At 41.6% G+C, this 20,760-nt stretch overlaps 2 protein-coding genes and 1 non-coding gene across 20 annotated transcripts in view; 2 read left to right on the forward strand and 1 right to left on the reverse strand.

Moving 5' to 3' along the window:
* The window catches only part of afdna (afadin, adherens junction formation factor a), a 118,829-nt gene extending 106,398 nt beyond the window's left edge, over positions 1-12,431 (forward strand). For 10 of the 18 annotated variants that reach the window (XM_086264912.1, XM_086264914.1, XM_086264918.1 and 7 more), the window contains 3 exons: positions 4,264-4,363; positions 10,037-10,124; positions 10,523-12,431. In XM_086264912.1, the coding sequence (XP_086121038.1) occupies positions 4,264-4,363; positions 10,037-10,124; positions 10,523-10,679 (345 nt within the window). In that variant the 3' untranslated portion in view covers positions 10,680-12,431. Of the gene's footprint in view, positions 1-4,263; positions 4,808-10,036; positions 10,125-10,522 lie in introns of all 18 variants that reach the window. The other 8 variants (XM_086264913.1, XM_086264919.1, XM_086264923.1 and 5 more) reach the window with 6 other exon arrangements.
* Positions 12,432-13,953: 1,522 nt separating this feature from the next.
* On the forward strand, positions 13,954-14,036 carry trnal-cag (transfer RNA leucine (anticodon CAG)). Its single transcript has one exon. It is a non-coding gene; the product is annotated as a tRNA-Leu (tRNA).
* A 457-nt stretch (positions 14,037-14,493) lies between these two features.
* The window catches only part of tdrd15 (tudor domain containing 15), a 15,371-nt gene continuing 9,104 nt past the window's right edge, over positions 14,494-20,760 (reverse strand). The window contains exons 3-4 of the mRNA XM_086264927.1: positions 15,186-20,651; positions 14,494-14,948 (exon numbers count right to left, since the gene is read on the reverse strand). Of these exons, the coding sequence (XP_086121053.1) occupies positions 14,837-14,948; positions 15,186-20,651 (5,578 nt within the window). The 3' untranslated portion in view covers positions 14,494-14,836. The remainder of the gene's footprint in view (positions 14,949-15,185; positions 20,652-20,760) is intronic.

Here is a 20,760-nt window from a genome sequence, read left to right on the forward strand (position 1 = left end):
GATTAGGTTTACACACACACACACACACACACACACACACACACACACACACACACACACACACACACACACAGGGGTTGGACCGATATTTGAACAGTAATTACATTATATCCAAATCTACAAAATTATGCAGCTTTCTCTTGTCTTAAATTTTTTTTTTTCCCCTGTTAGGGTGCAACAGCCAGCTGCTAATACACAATAAAACCAAAGTACGCGATGCTAACAAGGAGCTATTAGCATGATAAGAGAAAGAAGGTCCTTAAAAATCCTCATTAAACATCAAAAATTCCCGTTAAGAACCAAAATATTGGCATTTGATAAGATTTAATGTAATTTTAATTCAGATTGTTGGATTATACTTAAAGGTGCTAAACTTTTAGATATACTGGCAAACTGTTTCCCCTGTTACCAGATAACAGTGTTTACAGCACAGATGATGCAAAGGACTACATTTTTAGTCCTACTGAAAAAGGCTTTTAATTTGAAAGTGTTGCATGTCGTTTTCCTCTAGGTTGTCAATGTAAGCTAAAATGTAGCCACTGTGTTTACAATTCAGTTCGTTTGCATATTTAGCCTGCACTTTGGTAAAAAGAAATTACGTTTTATATTCTTTGTACATTCACACCTTGATTTCATAGAGATTTTAAACTATACCAACCCATCACATCGGTCTAACCCCTGAATGTGAAGATGCTTTGGAAGAATTCAGACCCTTTTACCTGGTGCACTCTTAACTGTCTAATAAATGCAATTAAAATTGCAGATAATAGGATTTTATCAGTCCTACTATAAAGTTAAACTATAGTTATTTATATATTAATCCTTTGTATCTAGCCTCAGTTTGGTGGGCCTTTAGCAAACTGTTTTCCTCTGTAAGCAAGAGATTTTTAGTTACTTAAGCTGTTGTGGGAAATAGAGAGCAGAGCGAGAAATGCAGCTGTCATTTTACAACCCTCACCTGCCGCCACGAGCTCCGGGTAGTGATTGAAAGAATGAGATCGTGGATTCAAGCGGCGGACAAGGGCTTCCTCTCACTGGCGGTCAGGGTTAGCGAGAGTGTGAGGTGAGCTCTGTCTCAGAGTACTAGTAATACGTGAACATACAAGAAGGAAAAAAAAAAAAGCAACGAATGAATGGATGACAAGATGGGACACTTAATGTGGGATTAATTGCCAAAAAAGCACCTTTGCTTTGTTTTAAACTAAATCTTCACTGTAACGGTAAAATGTGCAGCAGATGAATGAGTCTGAAAACTTCCCAAAGCTTTTACTTTCATGCCTTTGTTGGCTTAGTCTTCAATGTCACTTAGTAACTCAGGTTAATATGAGAGATGAAATGTAATACATGTGCTGTATTTTTAAATGACCAGTGGTTTGGTGCAGCATTCACCCACCCACATGTGTCGTGCGTGTTTAATCAAACATGCTCATTGTTTTTTATCTTTGTGTCGTGCCCGCTGATTTCACTGTGATACCGTTAGCGCGGTCCATTTGTCCTGTGAGCTGCAAACCACCCATAAGACCACTGGTTGTTTAAAAATAACATGCATATTTATTCAGATTTTACCGTTCAATTTCAACTTTAGGCATCCCAGAAATCTCAGGGATTTGATTAAATGTTAATTAGGAGAATATTTAGGTGTTTCTAAGATAAATAAACTGTTTTCAGGCTGTTATGATTGTTCTGATGTTTATTATGAAGTTGTCCAGTTGCATGTCCTCATCCTGTGCACCCCCCCCACCCTATGTGATGTGTTGCTGTGTCATGTTACGTGCCTCCACCCACCTGAAGCATGGGACTCCCATCATGTTGTTGTTGTTATCGTCAGTGTGCGTCAGGAAGTTTCAGTTATTTTGGGGAAGCAGTTTTGATTCATTTATTTTTTGTGAGGTTTTTAATTTTATTTTTTGTTGTCATTTCATCCAGCATTGCTTTGGAAACTATGTTTAGGGGAATGCTGCCCACCCTCCTCCAACTTTTCCCAAAAACCACATGCTTTATACCCACATCATGCACACACACACACACGCACACGCACCGCAGAGGTCTGTCGGCCCACCTGCCTCATACCCGCCCTCAGCCATCCATACTGTACATATTCAGAAACCCAGCCGCTCACTCATTCAAACCCCACACATCCACTAATCCCTCCCAGTTTCTTCAGATTCCCACTGGGCTGGCTGAACCTGGCCATAGCGGCTCGGATACACCCACAGCAGCGCATGGTCTCTCTGAAGACATGTACAATCACAACTACACTCAGCCCTCCCCTCAGCCTCCTCCTGGCAGGCCTTCAACACATGAAACGGACCAAAAAATGTGAAGATAATCTGATACAAGAAGCATCCAGATTGAGTGACCCCGGAGCGGCTGGTCACGCTCCAAACCTCAAAATCTAAACACATTCACCAGTGAAGCTTCATCACAGGCCTCCCACCCCCTAGTGTAGATTTTGGAGCTCAGCCACTGGAGACAGGGTGGGCTGGAAACTTAAAAACCTACCCACAAACCGTAAAATACAAACCCGGGCCACACAGAAAACCGAGCACACATGGACACCCAGCACACATACACAAACAGAGTGATGAGGGAAGAGGAGACGGCGGTAAGCTGGATTCTTTTAGCGTTGTGTCAAGTTAGCGGATTTCATAGACCAGTCGGAGGAGATTTCCCAAGTTTGGTTGATGGACAGCATTAAAAAAAACCCACGATATTAGATTTTCGCAGTGATGTGGAGCAACATATGCATCAGGCGTGACGTTCAAGAGTGCCGAGCTGCATCAGTGTACACTCACAGACACAGGAAACCAGCAGAATTGAGACCAGCACAGGGGCATCAGCCTTGAAGTTGGTCCCTGATTTTATTTTATTTTTTATCTTTCTGAAACCTAATAAGATGATTTAAAAATCATCAAAGGAAAAAAAAGAAAGAAAAGCTGGCCTTGTGAAATAGCTGTAGGAAGGGAAAGCAGATGTGGTTATGTTCCTAAAACTGAGAGCACATTAATCATAACATTTTAAAGATGAAGTTAATCGTTCCCTTTTGGATGGATTGTTGACATCAGTACTGAAAAAGTAGCTTATTAGTTAATTAATGCTTCTTTTTTTTTTAAATTTGAGTTACCAGCTCCTCAAATGTGTAGGTTTGCAATTTTTTCAGAAAAAGCAGGAATTTAAAATATTCCACTTTCGCCTCTGAGGAAACACTTCCTCACATTTGAATAACTGAAATTATGTATCATTTCATAAACTTTATGAGTTATTTCAATCAAGTTAAATAGATTTTAAATGAATAATAAACACATGAATCATTCATGAAAGCAGTAATCAGATGCTTCTTTCCAGAGCAGCCGCGTCTGGACTGTTTTCACAGCTTGCAACCATTTTTTTTTTTTTTAAATTTATTTATTTTTTTACCTCACATTATCCTGTTTATGCTTGAAGGGAAATTGTGCTTGATTATTAATTACACCTCCCATTTGCAGCCTAAAAGGTTTACATGTAGATAACTTGGAGAGCTGCTTACTCTGATTTATAAATTATATAAAACAAATGGAGGGGAAAAAAGCTTTTTCCATTTGAAACTTTTATTAGTTTAAATCTTAAAATGTTCTCAGCTGGTCGAGTTTTTTGCTTGTGATTTTGTCTGCTTTGCACCACAAAGCAGGTTTATATGACTTTAAATTTAAGGTATTTTTTGTATATTTGTTTTAATAAGAAACACAGGAGAAAATAAATGTTATAGTTGTTTATTAATAAAACTTTTTTTAAATCCCAGAGGACGCACTGAAGTGTGAGGTAGTACCTTTATGCAACTGAGCTCTGCCCCCACTTCTTAATATCAGTTTAGCTCATACTTCCACTTTTGAGCCACTTTTTTTCCTATTGATTTTCCAGTTCTTTCGTCCCGTGGATGATCTTAAATCAGGGATGCTTCATTTTTGTTCTCGGATTCAGAATTGTTACACATCAAACATGTCATCAGTATTTCTGAGTCATTCATCAAGATGCAGCTGGAACACCTTATGAAACGATGCCCCTGACCTGCTGGTACGGTTTAGTTTTGGCGCACTTTGCGGTTCTTACACGCGGCTGTAGTTCAGGTTCAGTTGGAGTTTGGGTGGGAGTCTCATCAGACTGGTGGAGCGCTGCTTGTGCAGAAGCAGAGTAGTGCAGCTCGTTGAGTAGTTTCCCACGTAGCTGATTAGTGTTAGGTGTGAGCCATTGAGAGCGGCGCTTACTAACAGGTTGTCCCTCCCCTAGAGGAGACAGGAGGAGGAGTACTACGCTCGCCTGGAGGCCGAGCGGCGCCGGCAGCACGAGGAGGCGGAGAGAAAGCTGCTGACGCCTGACGAGCCGGCCGGTCTGTATCGGCCCCCGCTTCCACGGGATTACCAACCCCTTGCCCCCCAAAACCCTACTAACACCCCCCCACCCCCACCACAGAGAAACACCTCCTACCTCAAAACCCAGGTCACCTCCCCCGACATGCTCTACACCGCCAAGTTTGTCACCTACACGGGCGATGACGAAGACGAGGAGGACGCCACCAAAGCAGGGAGTGGCGGCGGCGGCCAATCAGGTCAGGTGAAGCTGTCGGCGACCCGGAAGTCGTACGGCGACCTCCCGGCCACCGCCTCGCCTAATCACAGCAAGCCTCAGCCGCCGCCCACTGCGCGCAAGCCCCGCCCTCTTTCTGACGGCATCTTCCTGTCTGGCTCGTTCCAGCCGCCAGTCAACAACTCCAACAGTACAGCCCCCCCCCTTCCTGCCAAACCGAGCTCCATGCCCCCAGGAGGCTATAAAGGTAGAACTGGAGAGAGGAGTCAGGCTCGCCACAGCGCCCTCTAAAGCGCCCGCCCCTCCCTCTCACTCACTCATCTTCATTTTCTACCCACTCCTTTATGGTTTAGTGCTACTTTCTTCTTGGTTTATCTTGTTTTCAGTAGAGAGGTGCCCTTTCACTTCCACCGTCTACTTTTTCCCTCTTTTACATGTTTGTCCAAATTTATTTGTTTTTTCCTTTTTTTTGTCGTCGATTCATCACTGTTAGTTTTTATATGTAGAAATTTGCCCCCCCCTCTCTCTTCCTCCTCAAGCAAATCAGGTTCTGTTTGTTTCATATTTTTCATTGTAGGTTTATTTGAACACCTCTTGTCCCCCAGTAATTTTTTTTTTCCCCTGCCCTCCGTCCTCATCTTCCTCCAATCACCCTCCCCTCCCCCTTCGATCAGCACTAGTGAACAGAAAAAAGCAATCAATAATCACGCCACCACTTTTTGCTGCAGATTGAGACCCATCAGAGCCAATCATAGTACTGTTGGTGTTGTCGCTCGCCGCCTCCTTTGTGTCTGGTTGGTTGCTGCTTGGGAATTTGGGTTGGGGGGCGGGGGTAAAGGCCAGCCGTCAGTCTGCCTGCCTGCCTGCCCGTCCTCCCCACCCCCCCGCCCCCCCTGTCCTGCCCCGTGGCTCTGCTTAGCGGTGTTGGCTTTAAAGGGAAGGAGACACACCATTGGCTTCTCACACCCATCAATCACTCAATTGAGCAGAATCATTTCATAAACATGCAAAAACTGCACACAGCAGCAGTGTGTTGAGTGAAGGAGCTCCTCTTTGTCTGTGTCTGTTTAAACGGCTCGTTTTCCTTCTCTATAGCTCAGTCTACTCTGACCACACTGACGGAGCGCCATAAATTCTAGAGGTTCATGATCAGGCTGCCGCTTTTTTTTTTTTTTTTTTATCAAGAGGTTAAAATAGTCTTTAACGCAGTCCAAATGTGGATTTATCCATGTCAGATATTATTTCAAGATGGGCATCTCTTCTTCATTGTTTGAAAGAGTTCGAGCTGCAGCCAGCTGGCTGCTGTTTGGAAGTTTTGTGTTCCCACAAAAATTTCACCCAGAATTTTATTTATTCCGTATCCCTTGGATAGAGCTCGTATAAAAGATAAACGCAGGGCTCTGCGATGGAAATGTGAAACCTGCTGAGCCTTAAACACGCATTCTTTCCAATGACCAGCAGGCGGCGAGTAAACAAGCCAGCTTGGAAGCTAGCCTGAGAAGATGACCTCGCTAAGCAATTCCCTAATGACTTTATGGTCAGTTATTAGATTTACTTAATAAAAGATGATTGTTTTGTAAATGATGATCCAGTTTAGAGTTGAAGAGAAAAAACAAAGCAAGGTAAGATTTAGGGAGAGCTTCTCTGCTCCTGATGGAACAGGAACCCATGAGGTTTTTGATCCTCTTTTAGTTTAAAAGAACAAAAAAGTCCCCAAAATAAAAAAAACAAAAACAAATTGGGGACTAAAGTGGATTTTTTTTCTTGTCACATGTAAAAAGCAGCTCAGTCAAAAAACCTACAACTGATAGATTGAGGTTTTGACCCCAGTACATATGTGGTAGTGAGTTATTTCCATAGTATTGGTATCACAGATTCATCAGGTTTTTAGCATCTTCTGTTAAAAACTTTTTTCATAATGTAAGGTTCCCAAAAATCTAGTAAGTACCTAAACTAGGCATTGTGTTGGCCTGAAAAAAGACAGATGACTCGGTGATGAGTAGACATAACGATCCCTTTGTGATGCTGTCAATTTGAGCAGTTTGAACATCCATAGACAAACAGAGCTTTGACTGCAGCACAGTCTGAGTTTCAGCAGCACCTGAGGTCCAGGAGGCCGCCTGCACCTTTAACACGAAACCACCTCCATCGCCGCTGCTGCTTATATTAAAGATCAAAACACATCCAGGACCTCATGGGAATTCTGTGCTGCAATCTCACTTAAATTAAACAAAATCATCCCACTAACACCCCCCCACCCCCAACAACCTACCTCACCCAAACACCCTCTCCCCCCTCCCTCGGGAGTAAAATCTGCACGTTTCACCTCACAGTCAAACACATTGTGCATAAACACACAGCAAACAGTGCACTTTGGCTGCCAGCAGCTCACCCCAGTAACCGGCTTGATTTCTATTGCTTTTTACTGCCTGTGCATAGCTTCCACCAGGCTGCAGTCTGTATTTATTTCCTTATTTATTCTTTGCTGCTCTTCCCCACTTTGCGTGTCTGTGTTTTGGACTCTCTCTTAATTTGCTGTCCCAGAAGTGCCTAATTTTCCCTCCTCGTATCAGCTTTTGTTTCATTTCTGTCATCTCGCCTGTCAGTCTGTGTCTCTGCTGTAGCTTCAATGCTGTCTAACGCTGCGGCTTTATTTACTAAAACCTTATTACAACTCCCACAGGGCTTTGCGGCAGGTTCAGGTGAACAAACAGCACCTGAGTCTCCAGCTTCCCTGCCAATATGAAACTGTATTTGATGTGTGTTATTTGATCAGCTGGCAGGTCCTAGAGGTTTGAGTCTCACTTTAATAAAGTGTGGCCTCTTCTTGGGTTAGAGGTATTTTTGTGTAATCAAGATTGAAACCACAGGAAAAACAATACAGATGCCAGTTTGCCTCAAAGGTGCACGAACCGGAGAAAGCTGCAGAGGAAGGACGAGTTCAGTTATCCGCAGAGAGCGATGCTCAAACAGAAAGATGTGTACCAGAGCAGGGAAACAAAACAGCAATTTAAACGGGCGTCCTTTGGCCTCCAAGATAACCGAGCCAGAGTAAAAGAAAAACATTCATAACCTTTGAGAATCAATCACAGGCCAGTGGATGACTTTTTTCATGTGAATGTGAAGAATTTTCTATTGTAGTGCCAGAAGTATAATTTTCATCTCTTTTGGCTGCACAGAGGAATGTTTCTGGCCTTGAACGAGGCTTGTTTCTCTGTGGTTGCTTTGTTCTCTGCCAGTTTGTATTTATGTGGGCTGAAGTGGGACCCGGTTTGATCCCGTCCCAGACTATACTTCAGATCCCCCCACCCCCTCTTGCTTTTGGCTCCATAAAACCCAAAGTAAAAAGCCTGGGAGCTGCCAGCTGGATGAATCTATCGGGGTTCACACCCCATCACTGTGTCTGCGTCTGAACTGTACCAACCTTTGATTTGCATCCTGAAACACGAAACCTTACATCCATCTAGACTGCAGTTGTGCTCTTTGAAAAGGCAGCCAAGTAGAGTTGGGACTGGATGTTTAATGTCTAACTCGTGGGTTTTTCCTGAGTGAGATTCAACCACTATCCTCACCAGTACACAGAACACAAGAGAAGAAATCCTCTTTACCATGTGGAGCCAGTGTTTCCTCTTAGCATGACGTGCCAAATACTGAGCCACGAAGAGAGTCTGCCAGGTTTTATCATCCCACATTTCTCCAAGTTCCTGCTTGCTGGTTTTAGCAAGTGAAATGAAACATTTTATCAGCTAAAAACAGAAAAGAACAGCCTTTATGGGCATTTTTTTAAACGATTCTGTATTCTTGTAAACGTCTTTTAAAAAAAAAAGAAGAAGAAGAAAAACAAAACCACGTCGGCTATTTTGAACAGGCAATTGGTGTGAGACAATTCCTAATTTATACTCAATTTATAAAAGGGAAAACAAAACAGCCAGGCACTATCACACGGGATACTTTTACAAGTATCTGGGTTCTTTAGTTATTTCAGCACGTTACAGGAAAAGCTGTAAATGGTTCATCCATTGGGGACTATTTTCAGTGGTGGATTAATACGCGTTTGGACCACTGGGTTCCAACCAGGGAGCACTTTGCAGGTATTTCTCAAAACAGCAAATAGTTACTCAAATGAAGGTAGCTAGGGAGATACATCCGCCACTGTTCAGTGGCGGATGTATCTCTTTTGGTCATTAGTTCTGGTTAATTATGATTTGGTAAAATTAATAGATAAATGGTTAAAAATTCCATATTTTGCCCTCTATGTGGTAGCAAACTTGACTAACTCTATAAAAAGAAACAAACCAAAGCCTGGGTTGGTCACCAGTCGGAGGCAGTAGATCTGCAAACAGCTTCAGGAAGGAAGCAGGAATCTGCACCAGCATCCAGTCCGAAAGTGGCCAGCAAGCTCCAACACATCTGGGCCGATGTGTTTAAAAAAAGAGCCTTAGTCAGAATTAGAAGTCTGTTTTTCTTCCTGTCCGGCTCCAATGCAGCCGTGTTGGCCAGAGAAGATGTAATTGGGTGTCAGTGATCAAAGTGTGCCCGGGATCTTTGTGTTTTGGAGCTGAAGTGAGCGATGGTCATTTTTAACAACCAAAGGGAAGTAAACAAGCAAATAAAAGAGAAAGTTCAAATACTTCTGAAGCTTTAATATCAGCACTGTCTGTTTTGGTCTTTATTGAAAGTAAACCATTAACACTTCTATAGCCAGCAGGAAGGAACTTGTATTTTTGTGTGCTGGAAACAAGTCTCAGACTCCTGGCTCATCGGATCCTGCGATGGTTTTACGAAGCTTTACCTTCGTTAAGCTGTTGATGTTGCTACAGTTTGGAAAGACACAGGAATGCATAAAACTAACGTCTCACTTGGGGTTAAAGGTCGCGGTCACCCTCTTCATGTTTGTTCACCTGGCTTCTTTGGGAGCCCTTCTTCATTTTTCTGAAGATACGCCGAGTTTAAGCACTGCTGGATTTAGATAGTAACAGAATTGGTTCGGACATGTTTAGCGGTGACCTCAACCTCAGAGCCCACCTGACACTTCCACAGACCATTGTTGCTGCTTGGGAATGGCTCTTTAACTGCTTTTTACTTTAGTGCTGTGTTTCTCTCTCTGCTCGCTGCTCTAGTTTAATGAGATCTGAGGTTTTTGTCTAATGCTTCTCACAACTCGCTCTCTTTTCTTTCCTCCTTTCTGCTTAGGCTGGTCTGTGGGAAATGAAGTGATAATGACTGGAGAAGCTGCTGGGTAATGGTCACCGGGGTCTCTGGTCTGCTGTCGATTCAGTTTGACTTAAAGCATTTTCAAGTGCACTCACTATGTGTAGTTGTCGTCACTGATAATTGATATCAGAGATCTTCCGAACCGTCTCCCAGCAGCTTCTGTCGCAGATGATTTTTGGTTAATCACAAGCTGCACATAAGCGATGCTAATTCGTGTCTTGCTGCTCTTTGTCTTTCTGCTGTGTGGCTCATGAACATCTAGCAGGATTTAACTCGTACACTGGAAACTCATCAGGAGTTGTAGGAACAGGAGAAGTCTACAAGGACCTGAGAGACAAATGGACGAGGAGGTGAGCTCTGTTTTATTAATTTTTTTCTTTCTTTGCCACTTTTAGTCATGGGTGGTTGTCTCTGTTGTAGCAGTCTACATCCATTTTGCCTTAAACTACAGATAATTTGGGTTTAAGTGCCTTTAAAAATGAATTATTCCTAATGACCAGCAGGGGGCAACTCCTCTCGCTCTAAAAAGAAAAGACACCTACTTCTCCCTTGACTTAATGTCTCAGTAAACGCTCCCCTGGTGAGTTTATGGTCTCGGTTACTATTTTTGAGTCATTAAATAAAAAAGGATGTTTATTTTGTAAATGATCATCTTTATTTTGGAGGGAAAAGTCAAGTTGGTACTCAACTATAATAAACCTGCATTATTTCTTCTAGTAAGTTTCTGGTTTTAATCTTAATTTTGCAGTCAAGAGCAGGAGAACTCGATCCCCAGCGATGCTCCGGAGAGTCTGACCTTCAAGGAGCGCCAGCGCCTCTTCTCTCAGGGGAAGGAGGTTTCCAACAAGGTCAAGGCTTCTCGCAAACTCATGGAGCTGGAGAACGAGCTCAACACCAAGCAGTAGACCTGAGCCTTTCACCTCCCAGCGCCACCTTAACGCCGACGCCACCGTGATAAGGTGCTCCTGGGGGACAAAAACATCGAGAGAGAGAGCCGGCGCTTGCTCCCCCTGACACTGACCGTCGCCGCCTGTTTGTTTTCCCCTCTCTCTCTTTTTGCTTTGACTTAAATCATCGAATAACTGGACCACTCTTTTTTTTTTCTTTTTTTTTCTTTTTGACGTAGCGATATCAGCAGAAGAGATTTTTATGGCTTAAAAATCTGCTTCCCCTTCGTGTTAAAACCTGTTAAAGATGTATAATGATAAAGCACTGTAAAAAAGTTTTAATTATATCTAGTGAGAGTCCGAGAATCACATGACAGAAAGGGGATATATTTTTGTTTGTAAATTTTTTTTTTTTTAATTTTTTTTTGGGGGGGGCGGTAGAGAGAGGTTTATTCTCTTTTTTTTTCATAGCTAAGTGAAATTTGAACAGTTTTACAGTTTTATTTTATGCTCTATTTTCTGTATCATGTTGTTTTTCAATCTTTTAATCCCTCCTTGCCAGCAGGAACGCCCAACGTTGAGCTCCACACCTTTTTATCTTATTTTTTTATTTTGTTTTTTAATTAAATTCTCAGCGAGTGGAAACACTGTTATTTCATTCTATAGCGAAAAGGTGTGGGACATCTTTTTTTTTTTTTTTTTTTTTTCTGTGATTTTGTTTTAGAAAAACTCTGAAAAGGTTCTTCGGGAAGGATCTTTTAAGTGCACAACATTACTGTAAATACTCGGGTCCACTCACTCTTTTACTACTGTAGAAATCTGCCAGGAAACTTAAAAAAAAAAAAAAAAAAATCTGCAAAACTAATGTGATTTAACAGCCCTCCTCTTCGCTGCCACCAGAGTCACATTTTTACGTGTTTCTCCCCTTCCTGACTTCTACTTTTATTTCCTTTTAACCAGAGTAGTCGTGTGAGATGAATTTTTCGCCCTAAATTCAAGTCAGAAAAAGGAACTTGTTTTGTTCACCCACAATGTGATTAATGTTGGTTTTCACAGTAATATTAATATTGACAATAATATAACAAAAAGGAAAAAAAATGCAGCTACTCTTTAAGTGCTTGTTTGCTTTACAGATATTTATTTCAAACCTTGTGGAAAAACTTGCACAACGACTTGTTTTATTATTAAATATGTATCTGCAAACTGTTCTGAGATTACATTCGGGAACTCTGTGGTGATAAGAATAACAATAATATTAATAATCTGTGGGTTTTTTCTGCTTTAGAGACAGAAGTGTTCTGTTTTTACACCAGCTGTAGTCGGAGGGAGCCAGGTGTTTCACAACATGACCCAATTGTACAAATATACACAACGCAACACAACACACAAGTGCAGTCTCAAAAACTCACTCACCGCCACTGCTGATGTAGAAATGAAGCGCACTTCAAACCCCCTCCCCCAAACTTGTGATGTTTCAGATGTATCTCTCTCTCCCTCTCCTGCAGTTTGTTTGTTTGTTTGACTCCATCCTGTGTGTCGACTTATATATTTTTTCTCAACAGGAGCCTCTGATAAGACATGACGAGTTAAAGACGCTGTTATAATAACTGACCTGTAAAAACACTACAAGATGCTCCCCACACATACAAACAAACAAACACAGCAACAACACCAACTTCTCCTTTTTAGGTTTCAAAATGAACTGAATCATTTAAATGGTTTCATGTTTAGCCTTTTGTAAATCATTAATAAATACAGATTTTTCAACAGTGTGGACTGGAAGCGTGGTCTTTTGTCACTGCGTTTAAAATCGACATATGGTTAGAAACAATTCAATTAAGACTATTACTTAACTAGTTAGGGTGTTATGTAGCCTTCACAGCCTATTTGTGTATTTATACGGTCACTTTTTGGGTACATCAGCACTTTTTATAGATAGAAAGGATTAAAGACAAGCTATTTATAAAAGCCAGTGGTACTACATTCAAATGGAATATGAACTGGCGGTGAAACGGTGCTGGGGCATTTCGGGTGTATTTAATCTGGGACAAGTGCTCTGATTTTGGAAGTTGTGTTTGATAAACTATTATTATTATTATGTGTTACTACCGGTATTTTAAGTTGTCATTAATGATACAAAAGGTAACTGTATTCGTAAAATATTCCACCAGATAAAGTCGGTGTAATATACTTGATGGTTAAAAATTAAAGGGCTTCCGAACTCGCATGAAACGATGGTGTTTTTAAGATTTCTTCACTTATAACATAATTTGCTAAAAGTTTCCAGCATATCTAACCATGTACTTGAAAGTATGATCTGTCGATATTCGGCGTATTTTATTTTAAAATGTGTAAAGGTTAACAAAGTTAATACTGTGGCAGATCGTCACTCTTCGGAACTCGCTGAAGAATCCTGAAGTTTTAAAGATTTTTCTTTTCGGTTTTGCTGATAATGCATGTACACCTACTGGCGCACGTTTAAAAAAACTTATATGTAAATCGGCCTGCTTATTTTAACGCGTAATCAACTATAGCATAAAAATTGAAGTTCAACTTCGGAGATGATAGGGTAACTCTGGGAGAGCTCTTCAGAACTCGCCCGGGAATTCTACAGTCATTGGAATCGACACGTTTTTAAAATGTCTTTGCTGTTTATGCGTTTTGCTTTTCGATATTAGTGTAAGGATTGGTACACAGAACTTAGCAGCTGAATCGGCGTTCTTTATTTTCCAATACATGAACAAATATAAATCTAAACCCACCATCATTACATTTGGGAACTCTGTGGTGATAAGAATAATAATACCATCATATCACCACCAAAAGCAAAACTAATCAATAACGCTCAGCAACATTACACTTCCTGTTTCCTATCATCTTTAGGTGGAAACTAGCGAGCTAACTCTGTTAACTTCTTACTCAGTTAAATAAATAAAAAATCCGTTTTCATGGATACCTGGATTTCAAACTTAATTTTGCTAATGACGTCAGGCTTAAAGACCGGAAAAACACGTCTCTGTGTAGAGATTATGAGCGACAGGAGTAAATACGTTTAATATAATCATCTTTGTTTGTTGAAATATATTATGAAAACATGTAACTTTTTTACCGCGTTTGTAACAGAAAACGAACATGGCGACGGTTTATTTCTGTAACGTTAACCCGCGCCAGTGTCCTCTCTCTGGAGATCTATTTAGAAATATGACACAGAATACACACAGAACATTATCAGTACGACCGTGACGGTATACACAGGCTTTATGACTAAGTCTTTTTTCCCGGGTTCCTAGATGTCAGGATGGCCGAGCGGTCTAAGGCGCTGCGTTCAGGTCGCAGTCTCCCCTGGAGGCGTGGGTTCGAATCCCACTTCTGACAGTATTTTTTTCTTTTCTTCCTTCCTTCCCATCATCGCCACAAAATGTTTTCATTACTGTTCTTATCATCAATTTTCACAACGTGATCACTCCAAACTAATTACATTTATTATTGGCTGCAGTTGTGGACTTAAATATACTCATGAAAATAATAACGGGATGTACTGTACTTTGTGGTATAATGCCACTTTTATGTAAAATATACTATTTAAAGATAAATGTACATCTCTTTCAGCTGCATTTATTTCTTTGACTCTTTTTGGACAGAAAAAGAAAGTTTGTTCCTAGCAGCACTGCCTCATTGAGGAGCTTATAAAAAAGAAATCTTGGCTTGACAGCACCATCAAGTGGAACATGTGTGCAGGTCATAAAAATTTTTTTAAAAAAAAACCCTAAATTCCTTAAACACACAAGTGACTGATTGCTGACTAAGACAACAAACAACGTGAGACCAAAAGAACAATCAGTAAAGATTTTATTTTTCACAATGTTGCCTTGACTCAAAACGTATTTAAAATATAAAAAGAAAAGTGTCAGAAGTGCTGACAAGGTAGTGACAATATTTTGTCTTAATCAGGCAATTACTTTTTAAGTTTTAGATATTTGAAAGTATGTGAAATTTAATAACAAAAATATTTTTGGTACTACATGTTTAGTCAAAATGATCAGAAACAGAAATTAGAACCAATATAATATTTTTCACACAAACAGCTGTTTAACATAAAGAACTGTTTAAATTCCTTAAACATCCACAAAATTTTTGTGAACAAGCCCAAACTTATTCTGAGTGACATCGTCCCCTCACATCCCCCAGTGGACTCGAGCTTCACAAGAACCTTCCTCTTCTGGCCCACACTGCTCCTCACTGTGAAGGACCTGGGAATGAGCTCTAAAGGGGCTTTGCTCCAGGAACCTGAAAGTGCCAGAGGTTAAGCACAAAAAATGTGATATTTATCTCACAAATCCACACACATTTCATTGTTCTTTCATTCATTTATTCACCGACTAAAGCACAACTGATATATACTACACTAAGAATACTGAATCGTGGATTTGAAGTCATTAAAAAAACATATCAAAGGACTAAATATGTGCTTATTTTGATCACTTCTAATACACTTTCAGTCAGATTTTAAATTATAAAGCATACCTGAGTCCTAGCATGACATCCACATAGCTGGCATGTCCAGCATCCACCAGCTCCTTGGCAACATGGACACCATCTACAAGAATGTCCACCTTCCAGTGTGTGTTTGACACAAACTCTATGAAGAAGATCTGGAGGTTCTTCCCATACAAACATTGCTGGAAGAAGACCACCGCCTCATCAGGCCACTGATCATCCAATCCAGCTGGCTTCACACCTCTCAGGATGCAGGAATAAGTGACCTTTGGGAGGGTTGTTATCTTGTCTGGAAGGTCATCCAGCTCAACTGACACTTTGTTTGTTACAAGAAGAAAATCCTCTAGAGACACACAGAAGTCAGAAGGCGTCTTAACTGCAGCAGCAAAGCCAGAATATAATTTGTCCATTTGAACTGGAGCAAAGGCAAGCCGCTGAGGAGGGCTGGTCTCCACGGTTGGTCCTTTTTCAGTGCCTCCATTGTGCTGCAGTGACACAACTTGATGCAACATGAGAAACAGTTTGTTTATGATTATTTCAACCATCCAGAGGCTATCCGCTTCAGAATAACGCACAAAAATCAACTTGACTTCTTTGTCTATCAAGGGTTTCAGAGTTTCACACCAGTGTCTGTGATCATCGTCCTTCTCAGTGAACCCAAGACTGTTCATCTTGCACAGCACTGCAAGGTTTGGGAATTTCAACAGGTCACTACACTGCTGTCGAATTGAACCAATTGGGATTTCCACTGTTATTCCGTGATCCACCAGGAAAACATTGACATTTTCATCACTCAGGTGCTGAACTATGGCTCTGTGCCACTTGTTTTGACTCTGGACTTGAACTAAGCACTTGAGGCCTTGTTTGATATCCTCTCTTGCTACCATCTTGCACTTGACCAGGCTATCTGCAATGTGACTTTCCAACGCAGTGAGACAGTCACTGGTCCTAAGAAGTCTTACATAAAAGCAGCCATTACTCTGGACCGACAAAAGCATTCCATTCTCTGAGTCTCTGGCTTGAATAGATGGGGTAAGGGATGCATTTCCAAATCTCTTTGTCGTCTTACTCTTGCTACTCTTGACTCTTATCCTGTGATACCTGTGAATTTTCATCCTCATCGGCACTAACACCTTAACAGATGGTGGTTTAGGCGTGAATGTTTCACCTTTGACAGTAGCCATCTTTCTTTCAGACCTTATTTCATTCTTGCATGCTTCATCTCTTTGGTTATTCTGTTTGTGGGACCTCAATTTCTCATTAGCTTCAGAATTAGGAGACTCATCCTCCCTTTCAGTTACAGGTCCTGCATTAAGGCCCACTTCTCCATCAAGAACCTTAATCTTTATGTCCCACTTGGTTCCACATTGCTCTATGAACTCAACCATCAGTGGCTTCTCCATTACTGCATCAGTGAAAGCCACATCATTTCTGAATGTGCTTGGATCCAGCAGCGAGCATGGTATACTGAATCTCGGATGTGACAGATGCTCCTTTGGTATAGAGAAGATCTTTTTCTTCTCAACGACTGCCGAGTTTCCATAGTCCACAAACTCAACTTTGAAACACGAATTGCCTGCAAAGTTCTTCACAACTGAACGATAAAGGGCACCGTCCTCCTCAAACTCAGCCAAAACAATGTCATTGATTCTTAAGGTTGTAGGCATCTTCAAGGATTCTCTGAGGGTACCTGAGTTGAGAGCTTCACCCATTTTCAAGATGGCAGGTTCATCCTCTGACAGCTGAAGAAAAAAGCTGTAAATGGAGTCTGTGTGGGAAACAAAACACTTTGCCCTAAAGCCTGCACATATCTTCTTGTCAGGCAGCAGTTGGGGTATTTCTTTTGCCTCTTTCTGTTGGGCTTGCTTCTGTTCCTGTCTTTGTTGTTTCACTTGATTGTTCTGCGATTTCACAGAGGCCCGGGTGTTCAATATGCCCTCATTCTGTGTTCTCACTCTTGTGTTCTTGCTTTGAGTTCTCCCACCAACAAGGCTTTTTGTGTTTTCTTTCTTTTTAGTACCTCTGTGGACAGTGGACAATGTCGAAAGATTTGAATACACGCTAGGATGACTCTTGCTTTTTAACGAAGACTTTGTGTTTCGTTTGCAGGAGGTTTTCTGTTTTCTGTTGATCATCTCAAATCTAACAGCAGTCTTGGGTTTACATGAAAGACTGAGAATGAGCTCCTTCAACTTCTCATTGATGTTCATGTCTCCATCAAATAATTCGACATCAAATGAACCATCTTCATTCTTTCCAAGTATGACAGCTTTCACTTGCTTGTTGAGGACTGCACTACTGAGCCACTCCTTAACATCTGCATACACATCTTTCTTGGACACTGAATGGAGACAACATCTCACGGCTTGCATGGGGGTGTACAACAAATCTGATGAGTCTCTCGGGATGAACATGACTTTGGTCTTCTCTGATATGCTTGTGTTTCCATAGTCCACAAAAAACACACTGAAATGCAGAGGTGAATGAATAGGATGCACTACACCGCGGTACCACTTGCCATCAAAGTATTTTGCCAGGCACAGTTTGCTTACAACAGCTCTTGTAACAACTTGCATCATGTGTTTACTCTCCTCTGAGATTTTCTTCTCAAGCTCAACAATAATGTCAGTGTTTCTTTCAAGATGGCAGTAGACCTCCCACTGACTGTTAACGTAGGTGACATACATTTGTTCCTCATTTCCTGGGTGTAGATCATGTGAAGAGTAGATAAAAGATTCCGGAAACGCTGCTTGCTGTTGCCTTGTTGACGCAGTCACTCGTGTTGCCAGACCTTGTTCTGTGAACGTATCTGTCACACTCTGCTGGGTTTGGCTGTTGTAGAGATCAACAACATTGCACAGCCCCTTGTTTTTCACATATAACTGGGAGACAACTTTACATTTTAGAGCTCCAGTGCTGCTGAAGACAAAATCTTTCAGCAACCTACAGCCTTCTGGACTCCAATTCCCAGAGTTCTTAGGGTCAGCAGGTTCAATTAAGTTGTAAAGGCTGCACCTGAAAGCTTGTTCTTCCAAATAAAGAAATTCTGGCATTATTGCTTGAAGAATGTGTTCACTGACTTGGACAGTATTCCCATAATCAACCAACGTTACTGTGACATTGTCTCTCTGTTTTGCAGTGATTAAGGCCCTGTACCATCGTCCATCTTGAGGTGACTTGGCAATGCAGCATGAATCTCCTGACTCTAGGGGAACCCAATGAGTTGAATAATACTGCTGAAGTTTATCCATCAGTTCTTCCAAAGCTGGAACCATGTCTTGAGGCTGGCACCAGAAATCTGATGGAGAGCTGATATAAGAGCAGTTCACAGTCAACTCACACCCAGGCTTGATATTTAACAGCTTGATGCTAGCAAGAAGTTGAGCTTTCTCAGGTTCATTCTCAGGTTCATTATTCGATGCATTCTCTTCTTCCTTAAAAATCTTCCATTGCTCCTTATCCTCAGCGATGTTTGTTTTCACATTACTTTGGAGGCACCTTGTCTTTTCTGTCCTTTTTTGGTCCAAGTGCCCTTTCGGAATGTATTCAGCCTGCTTGGAAGAGACCAGGAGCTCAGTAATACTCTGATTGTTGCCACTTCCCATCTCAAAAAGGTCAACAACAAATTTGTTTTTTCTCATTTGTACGACATGGATTAGCAAGGCTTTGTTTGACACAGCTCTTCTGAAGAAATCAGAGGCTGAACTTGTCCAGATGTCTTCAACAGGAAAAACATTCGAAAGAGTACAACAAATGGCAAATGCCGCCTTGCAGGCAAATGACTCAGGAATATTCTTGATCAGCATGTGCCACACTTTCTCAGTGTTCCCAAAATCGATGAACAAAACTTCAGCTCCGTGCTTAAGAGTGTCTGTCACTACACCCCTGTAAAAATGCATGTCTCCCTCATAAACCGCACAGCACAGTGTTCCAAGCTTAGGATTTAACAGTACGTCTTCATCCAGCTTCACGTGTTCGAAGTGTTCTGCCATCTTTGACATCATTTCTTCAAACTCCTCATTGCGTTTTTGTGTTCTAATCCAGAAATGGTTTGGATTTTGGACATGTTCAACATAGCCCACAAACACGGAGTCTACCTGCACCTCTTCTACCTTCAGCGTTTGCCCCAGTGTTTCGCCCATGATTGTTTCATGGTACAAGAAGCCACCCTGTTCTTCAGCCTCAGAAACGGACTCAACCTTCATGACTGGACACTTTCTGACAGGCTCCGGCTCTTCCACACCTTCATCTTCAGCACTAATTATAGTGACACAGTACAGGTGGTGTTCTTCATCGTATCTAGTGATCTCCACGTGTAATCGTCCTCCAAGTAAGCCTGATTTCAGGAGACACAACTGCTGAGTTTTGATGGCCTTATCCTCATCACTCAGGCATGCCAGAGAGCAAGGGAATGCCATAATTGGCGTTGAATACAATTCAGGTGCCAACCTGTGGATGTTTTCAACTTTGACGGATTCAACGAATCCGTAGTCAACAAACGAGACTCTAACCCAAGAACTGCCTGGGAGAAACTGCACCAAACCTCTGTACCATCTCCCATCTTTGCTTTTAGCTGAGGACAATAAACCCAGGTTCTCTGGAGTCATCTGAGAACTTTCTTTAGGTCTGCATTCACATGATGCAGCTAACTTCTTTGACATTTCCCAGAGCTCTGCTTCCACACTGGCCATCTGACAGTAAAACAACCCAGGGCTGACAGCGGCAGTTACTCTCACTTTAGCTTGTGTCCCACAACACAAGGCTGGTCCATAGAGTGAAAAAATGCCTTCATATCCCTGCAAACCTGGTGGTTTAAAACAAACTTCTTGTCCCCTTGGCTTTTCAATGAGTAAGTCAGGAACCGGCTCTATTTTCTGTTTGAGAGGCATCTCTGTAAGCATCTCTACCAAGAAGAGAAATGTATCAGTGTCCACATATCTCCCAAAGCCATGTGTAACTAAGCCGGTGTTGATGTCAGGGACTTCTAGTAGGAGGACTTTGTGGGGAAGCAGTGCTTGAATGTAACCGTTGATATTTCTGCCGATCAGGCTTGAGAAAAACTCCTCAACCACAGAGTGAGAACAACTCTGAAGAAGCAGCACATTAGCAAGAAAACCACAAACTATTTTCGGAGGCAGGATGAACAGGTCATTTGAACAGGAAGAAACGTTTGTGGCACTGACAGTCAACACGTTTCCGTGATCAATGAGGAAAACATCAAAGAGGTTGTCCCGTCGTTTCTGAACTCTTCCTCTGTACCAGCGAGCTGAAGTCAAATCTTCCACGAGGCAAAACTCTCCAATATCCACTTCAGCTTTAGTCTTTGGTACATTCTGTATTTCTCCCTGCAAGATACTATAGTCAAGTTCACATATGGTGAGGTACTGTCCCTGGAAGTGTATCAGGATTGCTTCAGGGTTCCAGTCCAAGTGAGTTAACTTGAGGTCCACTGGCCAAAGGGCGCATGGTGCGGATGGGGATAAATCTTGAGACCTGCAAAGTAAAATGGCTTTCATTATCAACAATAGTTCATACAAGTACAGATTAAATGGTTACTTTGTATAGCATTTATATTCATGTTTTATGTATTATTTATATATGC

The sequence above is a fragment of the Aulonocara sp. 'chitande type north' Nkhata Bay genome, linkage group LG15 (genome assembly GCF_057382095.1).
Source record: "Aulonocara sp. 'chitande type north' Nkhata Bay isolate Kocher_YH1m ecotype deep benthic linkage group LG15, A_spYH_male_GT1.1, whole genome shotgun sequence".
NCBI classification, from domain to species: domain Eukaryota; kingdom Metazoa; phylum Chordata; class Actinopteri; order Cichliformes; family Cichlidae; genus Aulonocara; species Aulonocara sp. 'chitande type north' Nkhata Bay.